This window comes from Poecilia mexicana, unplaced genomic scaffold (assembly GCF_051168715.1).
Source record: "Poecilia mexicana isolate PSO_F unplaced genomic scaffold, ASM5116871v1 scaffold_1, whole genome shotgun sequence".
NCBI classification, from domain to species: Eukaryota; Metazoa; Chordata; class Actinopteri; order Cyprinodontiformes; family Poeciliidae; genus Poecilia; species Poecilia mexicana.
In genome coordinates, this window is record NW_028263370.1 from 21,078,522 (window position 1) to 21,093,316 (window position 14,795).

The window sequence follows — 14,795 nt, forward strand, 5'->3', positions numbered from 1 at the left end:
TTTGCTTATAAAAATGTCTACAATCCAGCTTTTAGTTTATGTATTCATCTTCAGTGAGTTTAATAGATTAATTAAACTCACCTTGCCACCTAACCTGTCACGCTTTGGGTTTGAAAATACGGGAAATGTCGCCTGGAGTGGCAGGAGAGGGCGAATGAACGAACGTAAGATGGGGGGGAGGGGAGGAAATAGACCAGCGGACTGACGAACCGTTAGACCGGGGGACGAACACGGGGGGAAGCAATACGGGATATTTACGACACCTTCACTGGTCACACTCAGAAACTCATCTACCAGCCATGTACGATGCGCTCCGCCACCCGTTTCTTCAGACCGGGATATGAAATTTATTGTGCGGTTCGTCGGTAAAGCTACATTTACACGGTAAGCATCAGCTACTCAGCCGCCCGCCCTGCTCAGGCTATCTGCTCACCTCAGCGCTCTTCCCGCCGTTCGCTTTCAACCAGCAGCCCCGGAGGAGAAATGCTGCCGTACTCCAGGCATTCCCCCAGTCATTTTAAGGATGCTTATTGGTTCCCCAAAAACGATAAAAAGTCAGGCATTATCATCAATCAATAAAATCCCCACGGGCCAATCTTGAAGATTGGACTTTATGCCGCTGAGACTTAGCTTTTGTCAACAACTCAGAGGCGGAAGTGAGAGCTCCGCGCAACGCAAATGAAGTCCCGGCCGGAACACGGTGCGCTAACTAATAAAACATAAATTAACGAAGCTTCGAGGCAGGTAAATTTTCCTCGAGGAATTTTAGTAATCGAGGTACTCGAATCATTCGAGGAATCGTTTCAGCCCTAGAATAAACACGCAAATGGTTTGCCATAAGTTTTATTTTATAGGGCTATTGGGCTTGCCATATTTTCACCGCTCCCTCACCACTCCCACCAGAAAACCTGAACCCACTCTATGCACTCAGGTCAGAAAAAGCAGACTGCAACCTCCTGTGGCATTTGTTTGGTGTGGAGTGCTTTACCAATCAAACAAATTTATTTGTATAGCACATTTCGGCACAAGGCAGTTCAAAGTGCTTTACACCATTAAAATACAAAGTCATAGAAAACACAGTCAACAATTGAAACATTACATTTTGTCAGGTGCCGTCATTACACATCAGAATGTTGATTAATGTTACGTTGATTATGTTTCAGAAGTAACTCTAATTTAAAGGCACTCAGTGTTTTGGGTGTTTTGCAGTTTTCTGGAAGTTTATTCCAGATTTGTGGAATGCTGATTCTCCGTGTTTGGTTCTGGTTCTGGGGATGCAGAGTGAGTAGCCTGATTGTGTCCACATTGGTAAGAGTAGATGTGTACTACCTTTATTTTAACAGTTTCTCTTCTCCTTTTTTTCCACCAAGCAAAAAAAAATGAATTTGAGAAATAAATATTCTATTAGTGGTAACACGTTTCAGCAAATCATGCCATTTTTCTGGCAATTTAAATAGGCAGTAAGTATGAACCTTCCATTCCCCCGCTTCTTAGCATGTATTTCTAGGAAGTATAAAGAGGTGCAAGGTAATAGGCAAGCAAAATGTTTTATGTATATATGTTGGTTTAAAAAAAAAAAAATCTCCTTTTAACCTTTGAAGTCAGTACAGTGCTGTTTATATTCAACTGCTGCATTAAAAGACGATTATTTCTTGAGTATCGCTTATCGCAGCTCACTGTCCAAGCAGTTCACCGTTGTGGTTCACAACATTGGCGTCATTCTGTGGTATTACCTCATATTAAGCCGTGCTCTGCTCTGACAGTGTCCTCACCGTGACCCCTCAGCGTGGCCGCTCGCTGACCTCTCTTATTCCCGCCCTCCGTACCTTCTGTCTCTCTGGCTCTTCATCACTTCCTATAGTTAAATTTTTTTGTTTATTATTGGTATATTTGCTTTTCATTTGGTACAAGTTTTGATATTCTTGGTGATTTCAAGTCATTTATGTTGTTTTTGTCTTGACCTCCTTTTATTACCAGAGATTTGGCTGTTGTTGTTTTTTTTCTTCTGTTTAATCGCTTAGGTGTCTGACAATATCCAACTAATTATTGGTCGTTTATCAGGCGCGCCGCTCTGCATCTTGCTGCAGTTTGTAACTCTTGTAAGGCTTAACTACGGCACTCTAGCTGGTTGAGGATCAATTGTAGCAGCAGCTGTCTGTGAAGTCTGCAGGCAAGGCTGCTGTGGCTCCCACATGACATCCAGTCTCCACACTGCAGCCTTTGAAGCGCCTGAACTCTTCACCCCTGTCTGAGCAGGTCGGCTAGAGAGCAGCAGAATAGAGAGATTGAGAGAGCGAGGGAAGGGGGGCAGGGATGGAGAGAGAGAGATGTGGAATAACAGAGCAGAGAAGAGGGGTAGAGGGGGGAGAAGAGATGTCATTTAGGCTCTGGCCAACTCTCATCGCGCTGTCCTCCCCCAGCTCTTCATTCTCATCCCGCTGTCTTCGTTTCTATCTTACCCTCGGGTGTTCTTTTTCTGGCACTCTTTGACAGTTTTTTTTCTCTCTCTTCACCCGTCCACTTTGCCTCGCTGCCTGTCCTCCTCATTGGTTGTCAGTCCAAGAATTTGTCCCTCTGCTTTCGATGCATCCATGTGGTGCAGCGTCTTCACTTTTTTTGTCCTTTATCTAAGGGTAATTAGAAACTACAGCCCAAAGTTTGCCCTGAGTTAAAGGTTCACAGATGTCCATCAGGTCAAAGTTGACCATCAGGTAAACTCTCATCATTTCAGATCAATCTGATCTAATAAGGGCTATTTAAGGGGCCAAAGGTAGATCTAATGTCTTTCTATTAACAAGGAGTCGCTTTGGACGTCACATTTCTGCTTTTCTTCCACCCATTCCCGAGGCTAATGCTCACATTTACAAAAGTTTCGACTAAAACGGAAAGACTTTTACTAACTCTGACTGAAGCTGTCAGTTATTAAAACAACTGGCAAGAAACTGATTTAAAGAGATCTTATAATATACAGATTCTTTTGTTCAGTTATTTTATCTCCTCAGATATGCTGAACATAAAATAACTAAAAGCAAAATAATATTTAAGACTATCACATATAGACACAATGAGTTTCATTGATAAAAAATGTACACAATTCAACAAGTTTCCATGTCTCTGCGCTGCATTTCAAATATTAATGCTGCAGACTCTGGTATAAAGAATAATAATATATGTTGTGTTATGGCATAAATAAATTACTATTTGGTGCATGCCCTGTTTTTTGGGTCATGATTCCCCACAGGTAAAATACAACGGCAAAAAGAAACAAATTTACAGGCCAAACACAGGTTTCACATCTTTTAAACAAAATACTAACCCTCAACAGGAACAGGTAAGTTAACTTTTCTTATTAGAATAGTTGTTTATCTAGCATCTAGTGTTGTCTAGTGGCGTATGGATTACAAACGCTCAGGGTTGCAAGTAGCTGTTGAAAATTTAGCGTAAAATCAAATATGGAAAGTAAATATACAAACTTAAAGCAAAATTAACTATATAATTTTCTTACAATAGAAACTATTAAGACAACTCAAAGTATGTAAGTCTTTCAATACCTAAGTTATTATAGTAAGTAGAACCTTGTTTTTCCAACGACTTGTACTGAAAAGCTGACTTTGCTGCACCCAAATCAGCTTTTCCCTAACTTATTAAACTAAGCTAAATGCAGCAAGCATTTTGAATGTTTTATCACTTAAAATGTATTTCTTCAAATGACTCCAAGAGAAACTGAAAACTGCATATATTTATTTGGATACAATCAACATGCAAAACAGTCTTTAGATGTGGATTTATGATGAACAGCACTCCTTTCCAAAAACCAAATAAAACAATTCTGACTACTTCATTTCCTTGATTTTAGTTTTTTTGTTGTTGTTTTCTTCTTTTAACTTAACGATTTTGGCTCACTGGGCCCCGGCATTAAAACTTGCATTTTGATGTGTGTTTTTTATGACTTTTACTAGAAACTGAGGCAATAGTACATGCAAGGCAGCGCTTCTGGACTGAAGGGGCTGACACATACTGTACATGCACACAGACTAAACGCTGCTTTTTATGGCTGCAGAACATTAGGTCATGACCCGAGCCAAAGAGCCATATCTACTATTAGTGTGGGAGTGAGGGGCTATATTTAAATGTTTTTTACTTTGTGACAGGTAGACGTTTCCTCTGGCCTGCTGTGACGCTTCCAGTGTCTGTGTTTCCTCTCTTCACAGAGGAAACATTAGTTGCTGCATATTCTGTCCGTCACATGTGTGATTTTTTTGTGTGTGTGTGTGCAGAGCAGCCGCCGCTGCTGTTAAAGCTGTGATCTACTGATGGAAGCTCGCGTGTCCCTTGGTTGACCCTTACAGTGCAGTCCAACCCCCACTCCCCCACTCCACTTCTCCATCAGCCTCTCCTAGGTTACTCGGCCAACTCAAGCCACCTGATTAAAGGATTAGTGAGGCTGATGGTTGTCAGTGTCCACCCCCCCATGCTGGTTGCTACCAATAACCCAGACACCTGGCTCTGAGAGATGAAGAAAGAGGGGGTGGGGGGTTGGTTGTGCTTTAATTCGACCCTATAAGCAGTCAAATAAACAAGCGCATTGATTAAGTAGATTCTTTTCCGGCCAAACAGGTTCAGCGCTTCTGTCTTGAGTTATCAAGCAAACGAGGAGAGAATGCAGTCAAGGCAGGGGTTAAAATAAGGTTTCTGGTTTCTATCCTCCCCACCCCCCTCTAACCTTCCCCCACCCTTCCCAGTGCTCCCAGTGACCTGCCAAATTCATACATCCCATAATCGCGCCGAGTCGCGACACCAGCCGCGGTCTATGTTCTGCTGTTGTCAGAGTTCTGCAGCTCCATGAAACAGTGTTTGTCTTGTTACACTTTCTTATGCTTTTTAAATATTTCACATCATCAGACTAATTCTAATATCAGACAACAATAACCTGAGTAAACATTTTTAAAATGTTTTCAAATTACTCCCTTGTCAAAGATTTTTTGGGTTTATTTACATTAATGAAGCCCAATCCTGATTACAGTTTTATAGCCTGATCTACCTGTTCAAATTATTATATAAATGTATGATCATTGCTGGATATAATATTTAGGCCCGAGCAGCTAAGCGCTGCGAGAGCCTATTGAAACTGTGCTGTAAATTATTATTATTATTATTATTCTTATTCTTCCGTAAAATAAATTGGCTTTTTGGGGGCTTTATCATATTCAAAAACTCACCAAACTTGGCGGGGGCATAGAGCCCGGTGAAAATTTACGTATTTTAAGGTCCCCAGAAAAATCGCACAAGAAACGGCTCAAGGGCGCCACCTAGCAAATTTCAAAAGACCCTTTCCTATTCACTTACTTTATCGTACAGACTTGAAACTTGGTACACTTGTACAGCTCCCCAAGACACTCAGAATTTACAATTAATGTCATAGTGCAAGTATCACAGAATGTCGGCCATTTTGGATTGAAGTTCCGATTTTGGCCGTTCACAGGGTTCGCATTTTTTCGAACTAGTCCTAGGGACTTCGATCGATCGGCTTCAAACTCAGTCAGATCGTTCATAAGGCATGGCCGATCCAAAGTTATCAGAGTTTTGCGTTTTTTTTTCTTCTAAATGGAGTTACCTGGGGTCAAAGTTCACCTTGTCGCCATGAAAAATAAAAGGGTTATAACTTTTACAACAAAACTCACAGCAGCACCAAACTTTCAGTGATTGATCATCAACGGGTCCCCTACAACACCCAATGGTCAAATGATGACATCACTTAGGCCACGCCCCCTGACAACAGGAAGTGTCATGTTTTACTGTGAACGGTCCTTATCTGACCCCTTTGACCTAATAAACATGAAACTGTGTCCACAGACAGAAAACATGTTGGTGTGTCATGGATTCCAACCCTGTTTGGCTTTGATGGACCAGGTGGGCGTGGCGGCATGGCGAAGTGACCTGTAACGCCGTCGCCATACGTTTGGCTGTAGATTCCTCAATCTTGTGCCCAGCTGCACCAAACTTGACATGAGTGATCCTGGTGGGATGCCTGACGATCCTATGTCGTCATAGTCTGACGTCATCTAAGCCCCGCCCCCTCAGAACAGGAAGTGCCTTTTATTGACTTGTACAGCTCCATCTCTGGCTCTCTCGACCTAATCAAGATGATTCTGTGTTGGATGACAGATAACATGTTGGTCTCACTTGCTTTAAAGCGCCAAGAGTTTTCAGTAGAGGGCGTGGCCGTGGCAGCGCGGCGAAGCAGAGGGAACGCCGCCGCCATACGTTTGGCTCTAGATTCCACATCATTCAGACCAGCTGCACCAAACTCACTAGGATGCATCCTTATTCATCCACGAACAGGAATCCATAACAGTCGTTGATGGGCGTGGCCTAATTTCTCTACAGCGCCCCCTAGAAATTTTTAAATGATCAGCCCCAAGCCATGCTTTAACCTAGAATTATGAAACTTGGTACACATGTGTATCATGTCAGGACCTACAAAAAAGTCTCTTGGAGCCATGGTGCAAACCCAACAGGAAGTCGGCCATTTTGGATCAAAATCAGCCATTTCCTCTTTTTCATAGACATCGCATCTGATCTATCTCCTCCTGCAGCTTTTGAGATAGAGACTTCAAACTCAGTCAGCAGAGACTTGAGACATTAAAGATGAAAAGTTATCGTAGGAATTTTTCTATGTCAAAGCATGTGGGCGTGGCTAAGTCCCAAACTTTGACTATTCGCCATGAAACATCAAGATGCAATAACTTCCACATAGAAGGTCACAGCTGCATCAGACTTCCTATATCTGACTACAGACCACCCCTCATCACATTGAGATGGTCAGTTGATGACATCACCTTAACCCCGCCCACTTCCGACAGGAAGTCACCTGTTTTTTCTATTGTATGTCTTACTTTTACTCTCTAAGTCATATGGGTTTCATCCGGTGTAGGCTGACATGACATGATATGATGATGAACTCTCCCATGATGAACTCGACTGACCCGTGGGGGCGTGGCTAAGTCCCAAACTTTGACTATACAGCATGAAACATGAATGTGAAATAACTTCCAAATGCCAGGTCACAGCTGCATCAGACTTTCTATGTCTCATTATAGACCAGCCTTCATCATAGTTAGGTGGTCGATTGATGACATCACCCTAGCCCCGCCCACTTCCGACAGGAAGTAACCTCTTTCTTCAATTGTATGTCTTACTTTTACTCTCTAATTCTTATGGGTTTCATCCTGTGCAGGCTGACATGAAATGACATGATGATGAACTCTCCCATGATGAACTCTACTGACCCGTGGGGGCGTGGCTAAGTCCCAAACTTTGACTATACACCATGAAACATGAATGTGAAATAACTTCCAAATGCCAGGTCAGAGCTGCATCAGACTTTCTATGTCTCATTATAGACCAGACCTCATCACAGTTAGGTGGTCGATTGATGACATCACCTTAGCCACGCCCACTTCCGACAGGAAGTCACCTGTTTTTTCTACTGTATGTCTGACTTTTACTCTCTAAGTCATATGGGTTTCATGCTTTGCAGACTGACATAAAATGACATGAAGATGAACTCTGTAAATGCCTACTGACCCGTGGAGGCGTGGCCAGATGGCAGTCCCTCGCCATATGCAAACGATCATCTCTTATTCACACACGCATCATCCCATTTGCTCCAGACTTTTTATGAGTGACACTTGTGAACCTCTAAGGAGCCCAATAGAGTTTAATTGCAATTTGACTCCACTGCGCACCCAGGTTAATCAAACACCTGTGTCTCCTTGCGATATCAGCTGATCTACACCAGATTTTTGTGCATTGTCTGGGAGCAATGTCGAACATGACAGGTGACTATCTTCAGGGCGGGTTTGGCAGCTCCTTGAGAGCAAGGCGGTGGCTGGGGGTAGGCGGTGGCTGGGGTGACATGGTGCTGAGGGGAGGCAGTGGCTGGGGGGAGGTGGTGCTGAGGGGAGGCGGTGGCTGGGGGGAGGTGGTGCTGGAACATACGCGGTGGCTATAGGCTTGAGCGGCGCTTGGCTGCGAGGGCCGCTTGAGGCTCCGCGGAGCTTTAATTAATATTATTGTGCCATTATTGTTGTTTTTTTTATATAAAAATCCCATTCTCACCTATGTTGACACTGCACAAAAACCACTGAAGGAAACGACAGAAAACCCTCTAAAGAAGTCACTGAGCTCAACTTCCCGCTTTGTAAAATGTGAACAAAAATGGAGTGGTGTCAGATTTTACCTGTTGTGGGATTTCTCTTTTGTCGTTGGCAGAACACCACGAGCCATTTCTCCTGCTAGTACTACACTCCTGCATTTGTTTTGGTTGTATTTACCCAGAATGCCCTGCGCTATAGTCCATTTCCTGCTTTTGGAGGGGTCTCCGATCTGCTTGCCATTCACATATACACTCGAACTGCACCAGACGATTAGGACTTTCTAGGCAAGTGAATTAGAGTTATATTAATTCAGACCAAACTGATTTGAATGCACCATAAGTTGATAACAAGTTCACCTCTGAATGGCTTTAAAAACACATTGTTTCAGAGTGGCCTAGTCAAAGTCTGGATTTGCTGTGCGACCTTAAAATATCTCTTCAAGCTTTAAAACCCTTTTCTCCTCAACCTGTTATCTGAAATGTTTGTGGCAAAAAAGTCAAAACAGAAGAAATCTGTAATTTTACGGCACTGAATATTTTTTTGATATCTCCAGGTGGATCTAACCGGGGTTCTGCAGACGAGACCGAGACGTTCCTGAAAACTGCCGTTTTATTTTTAGCTCGCACACAGTTTGAACTTGTGAGGGAATTAAAGCAACGGCTTGTTCTCACCTTTTGCGCCACTGTTTTTGTGAGCTAGGAAACGATAATAAAAAAAAAAACAATTTTCAGTTGAATAAACAGATTTGTTGCCCCTTTGTTAACATTCAAAGTGTTTTACTGCCTTTCCTGTTTGCTTCAGTGAACCCACATGAGCTGCTGGATCGCTCCTCCAAGCAACAGCGTGACCTCTCGGTGCACTCCTGCCCTAATAATCACCCCGCTACATGCTAGCTGACTGCGCTCCAGCTCTGAAGGGAAACCGCTGGTTTAGGATTTATTTGGATTGTAGAATTTCTGCCCTTTTTAAAAAAAAACTTTTCATCTTTTAGCTTAGCAGATTGAGTCAGACTTCCTATTTAGTTTAATTTTTAATAAATCTTGGCTAAATAAACAGTTTGGAATGGGAATTAATCCCCCTCTATATGCTTTGATCAATTTGATGGATCTACAAATATATTTTGCTTCCTATAGTTCTGATTCTTGGAGAGTGATTAGATTAGTTATATCTATTTTTAAACTGTAGACTTATAAGTAGATTGGTATAAAGAAAATAGAAAAATTGACAGATTTTATTTGTATTATTGTTCCCAAGTTTTATAGTTTACACTTTGGGGAATAAAGGTCATTGTTGCTAGTAAACCTGCAAAGGACAAAGGAAACGAAGAAGTATTTTTCTACTCAGAATGAGTCATAATAGAGCTGAGTGGCACATATATGCAACGCTGTGGGGAGAAAGCATTACTGCATGTTACCCTGAACACACCATCCCCAGGGTCAGACCTCTTCTTGGCAGCACCATGAAATGGGAAGGTTGAAATTATCTTCAGCAAGATTTCTTCTTCCCATCCGGTTGGAGTTCAGCCCGATTAGAAGTCAAACAGTTAAAAATATGGCCAACAGAACAGAAAACAATTGATGATTTAGTTATTGCCCTTTTTTTCTTTTAGTAAGGCAACAAACAGTCCAAACCCTTTTTCATGCTTTGGATCTTTAATTTTTTTTTTTTTTTTAAAGATCCAGCAGATTAGCTGTTTATTGTGGAGCAGGTAAAACTAATCACAATAAACTCATTTTGACCATGTTAATTTAAATAATTTCACTGCTGTTAAGATTTTCCAGTTTTGGACTCTGCCCTACACGTTCCTCAGAATGTTAAGCTCAGCACTATAACTGACGGCATACTTGCTTTCTCTTTTTATTTGTGTTTAAAATTTTTATTGGTGTTCTTATTGCTTTGTAATTACTTTATGTCTTTCATAAAAGTGTGTTTGCAGAATCATTTCATTGTGTTCAGGAGCCAAAAACAGAAGCTGCATTCATTTCATAATCCATAAAAAGCTGAAAGATTGATTGTTGCCATTTTATTTGAGAAAGACGAGCTTTTCAGAAAGTCTGCAGGATTTAAAAGAATATTGTTCTGACCAGGAGTTGCTGTCTTCTCTCTAGAGAACAGCAAAGATGCCCAGTACCAGAAGGTGAAGGTAAAGGCCGAGCCCATGGAGGTGGACCCACCCCCTGCAGAACGTACCCCGCCTGCCTCCCACCTGCTGACCTTCAGCACTTTAGGGGCGAGTGAGAAGAACGAGCCAATGAGCAACCTCCCAGAGACGTTGGCCTGCCCCCAGAAAGACCTCTTCTCCCAAGACATATCGGTCAAAATGGCTTCAGAGCTGCTGTTTAAACTGTCAGGTACGCTCCCTCTCAGGACACAAACACCGTCACACATCATCCACACACATGAAGAGGGTCAAAAAAATCTGACTTTAATCTCAGAATATTGAATGACACCAAATCTAGTCTTCAGACTCAAATATACCAAGTAAATACAACCCAGACTTTCAGAGAGGATAAAGTGTAGGTTTGCAAATCTTACAACAAAGAATTAACAGTTATGTGATTATTTGCATTTGCTAACAAGATAAATGACATACAGCCGAGAATGTGTAGTCATTTATTTAGATTTGGACATAGATGAATACAGAATTGACTAATTCTGAGATTAAAGTACAACATGCAAATCTGATGGAAAAAGTTCCCATCATCTGATAGAAGGTCTGTCAACATGTAATCATTTGAGACGTTTAGTAAGATCCAAGTCAACTTGACATGAGGGGAGGAACTACTTTTGTCGTCTTTAGTGCAACAGATCAAAATTTATAAAAACGATGCACTCATTGACTTTCTCCGATATCGATACAGATATCGAAGGTTTAGCATCAGCCGATACCGATCTGATACAGAGGAACAGTGCTGAGTTGACTTAAAATGTCACAGACATAAATGTACTGAATTACAAGTTTGAATTATACGTTTATTTGATAACTACACACCACTACAGCACACTTAGATACACCAATACCTTTGCAAGCTTGGTCAAACATGTTAAAGCACCTTTAATTTGTTCAGTCTGTGCAATTAGGAGTATAACAGCCAATGTAAAATAAATGATAAAGAAACAGAAACTCATAAAAGTAATGGGTTGGCTGCATCCCAAACATCTAAAAATAAACTATAACAAGCCTTCTTTCAAATGGTTCAGAAAATGCAATTATGAACTCTAATTATAATGTAAAATAAATAAATAAAGCGTGACCTCACTCGGAGAACAAAGCATAAAATTAGGCTGAATAGATTTGCCCTTATGGATCAGGCACATTGTCACCGATACCTGATCTAGAATGTTTTTTAATATTGGGACCAATATAGCTGTTAACATTGAATTGGTGCCTCTCTACTCTAGAAAGTGTAGTAAGAGTTGGGGTGTATTTATCGTCCCTTAGAGAGAGAAAAGACAAGTCTGTGTGTGGCCGAGGCTTCTTTCTGTCCGTCTGCTTTCTGTCACTTAAATCCAGCTTTTTATTTTGTTTGTTTGTTTTTACATATATTCACACGTTGACAATTTTTCTTTCCCACATCGTCTTTTACGCATACCTTTACACGCTCGCACCAGGCCCCACGGGAATCGGCGTCTGCACAAATTCCCGCTCTCCTCTGTCTCTCTCTCTCTCTTTCTTTCTCTCTCTCTTTCTTTCTCTCTCTCTTCTCTCCCCTGACTTGTTTTCAGACATGCCGGCTCAAGCACACTTGGCTGCACATGTCCCCCTCCCCTCCTCTTCTCCACCCTGCCACCCCTTCCTCATCACTTCCCCTCTCTCCCTCCCCTTTACATTTCTCCTGTGCGGCATCTCCATGGCAACGTGAAAAGAGACCTCTGTCCTTGGCGAACAGTGTGGCGGAGCGGGGCGTTTCGGGTACGGGTTGGTTGTGGCGTTTTGTAAAGGCGGCAGCGGGGTGAAGGGTGAGGGTGGTGGGGGGGGTCATACAGCTTGCCCACCCAGGGAGGCCAGGGCATCGTCGGCCCTGGCAGCAGCAACCGCCACCCTCTCAGAAGTTGTTTTGAACGTCGAGGGGGGGCTGGAACAGAGTGGGCTGCTGTCACACAATGAGCAATCAATATGAATTACCCAGAGCAGTAGGACCTCAGAGACGCATCAGCAGCAAGGTCGCTGTGAACACTGAGATGATTGCAGCTTTGAAATTCACTTCAGTACGTCGCCTTGAAACTCACACGTAAGTCTTCGCTCTCACTCATTTAGTGGAGTGGCCTTTTCTTCTGGACACCGGGAACTACACGCTCTGAGCTCTGGATCTGGCTGCTTTCACCTCCTTTTTTTTTTACACCACTGTTGAAAAGTTGCCAAAAACTCAAGTCTCTGTGTGTTTGAAACTTTTTTAGGCATGCGTGCAAGATTTCAGTACATTTGAGGTGTTCGGTACAGCATATATCCTCTGAGTAAAGAAAATGATCAATCTTACCACGCAATTATTGATTCAATACTGATACTGACTTGGTATTATCAATGTATCGGATCGATCCGTCCACCTCTGCTGTCCAAGTGTGTATTTGAAACTTTTAGCATTATTTAAACACAACAATAGTCTTTTCCCCCATCAGATGGTTTTTTGAAACTAAATTTAACTGCCTGACGACTAAGAGAAGCAGCTTGGTCATGCATTGCTGTTTCTTGCTGATGTCGTTTATTTATGAGCGTACCAGAAACACGGAAATTCAAATAGAAAGCAGATAGAAAGCAATTAATTGCATTAAACTTTGAAATCTATGTATTTAATTAATTAACCCTTATTTTCCGATGAAGATCCCAAAATAAAAATCACATAAAATCCCAACATAATACTTTCTCAGTTGGATTTTGGTCTGAAATTTGACTGGACCATTCTGACACACAATTCTGTTTCGATCTTAACCTTTTGATCTTTTACAGCCTCGTTTTACAGCCGGTTAACGAGATTTCCTCCAGGATTGAACTATCCTGGCAGAATATGGTTCTGGCTCTCTTCCAGAATTTACACTTCATATTTTTATGTGTAAAAACATTTGAAAGCCATTCCTTACACTTCACAATTCTTAACTACTTTGTGTTGGTTTGTCACTTTAAATCCCAATAAAAAACATGGAGTTTTTGTGGTTGGAATGTAATAACTCCAGAAGGTGTGAATATTTTTGCAGGTACTGTGTCGTTGAAACCCTTCCAATTATTCTTTTGTGTGAGAGAAGTAATATTAGGCGTGTTACTTATGGTGTCTTTACTCATGTCAGCAGTTGATGGATGAATCCATCACAATGTGCAGCCGCGTCAACGCCATTAATCTTAACAGCACTAAGCTGAGTCAGCAAAAAAAAAAAAAATCTTTTTTTGCAAGTTAGGAAAATGAAAGACAAACTACTGGACCAAAAATTGCCATAAATGAAATGTTAAATATTTCACAGTTACTTTTCTTTAGTCATAACTGAGTTTTAAATAGTCGACTTTAGTCCTGGTTCAACTCCTTTTAGTTCGTCTTTAGTGCGACCATAATGCCTGTGAAATCATCATGTGTGCTTCCACTGAATAAAGTAAAGATTTTACAGATCACTAACTTTTCCAACAGATCTCTGTTCAGTGAAGAATCACCTACCTGAGGTTGGACCAATGTTTCTGGATTAAATGGCTGCAATAATTGTCACAGTTTTCAAACTAACATCATCTGCTCAAACGCAAACCGAATCAATATCATTTTAAATTTAGCTCATGCAGGGGTGTCCAAACTGCAGCTGGGGGCCACTTGCTGGCCGGTTTTACTCAGGCCCTAAACTTACAATAAATTCAGAATCCTTTTTTTGTTTCTATCTGTATCCTGCACATGTTGAACCTTTTTAAGGCTTAAGAATCCTCCAAAAATCATCCCAAGTAAGGAACCAACTTTAAATCAGATCTTTCAGCTGCAGCTTGTCACAAATCAGTTTCCATTTCTTTTCCTGAATGAATACAAATAATCAAATGTAACATTTTGACAGAAGAAATATAGATCAGCACCAGTTAGGTGAAAACATTTTGAATTTGGTATGAATTTTATAAAAAGCTATTAGCAGAAAAACTTTGCATACAATAGATGAACTGAGGAGGTTTTATCTCTCAGGTTTCATGCTGAGTCTTTGCTGTTTGATGAAAAGACGACTGCAATTAATTTTTGACACGTCTTTATTTGTCCACAAATAAATCCACTTTGCTCATTTTTTTTAAAAGCTCACAGCAGACGATATGCAGTCAGGGTCAGCTACAAGGACTGGAGTGAAAGGAGTGAAAAACACCTGAAGGAAAAACTTGAAAAGACCTTCAGGAAGTCTGGAGAAATATTTGTTTTGAAAAAATCTTAAAAATAAAAACTGGCTTATTTTTAAGGATGAAAACAAGAACTGAGAAATGTAAAGAAATGAAGCGTGGTTTGATCACTTTTATCACGTTTGTCATGTTTTCAGTAAAGATCTGTTGACAGCAGCTGACATGAACTTGAAAGAGTCTGAATCCACACAGCTGCTGCAGATTTTCCCTTTAAATTTAAAGTCTGAGTCCTCATCTAACATCTGCCGTGAAAACACAAAGAAACAGATGTATTTGGTATGAATAATGTTACA

General features: G+C 41.3%; 1 protein-coding gene across 2 annotated transcripts in view; it reads left to right on the plus strand.

The window, feature by feature from the left end:
• Positions 1-14,795, plus strand: part of znf827 (zinc finger protein 827) — a 97,749-nt gene that overhangs the window by 60,904 nt on the left and 22,050 nt on the right. For both annotated transcript variants that reach the window (XM_014997006.2, XM_014997007.2), the window contains exon 6: positions 10,268-10,510. In XM_014997006.2, coding sequence (XP_014852492.2) covers positions 10,268-10,510 — 243 coding nt within the window. The remainder of the gene's footprint in view (positions 1-10,267; positions 10,511-14,795) is intronic.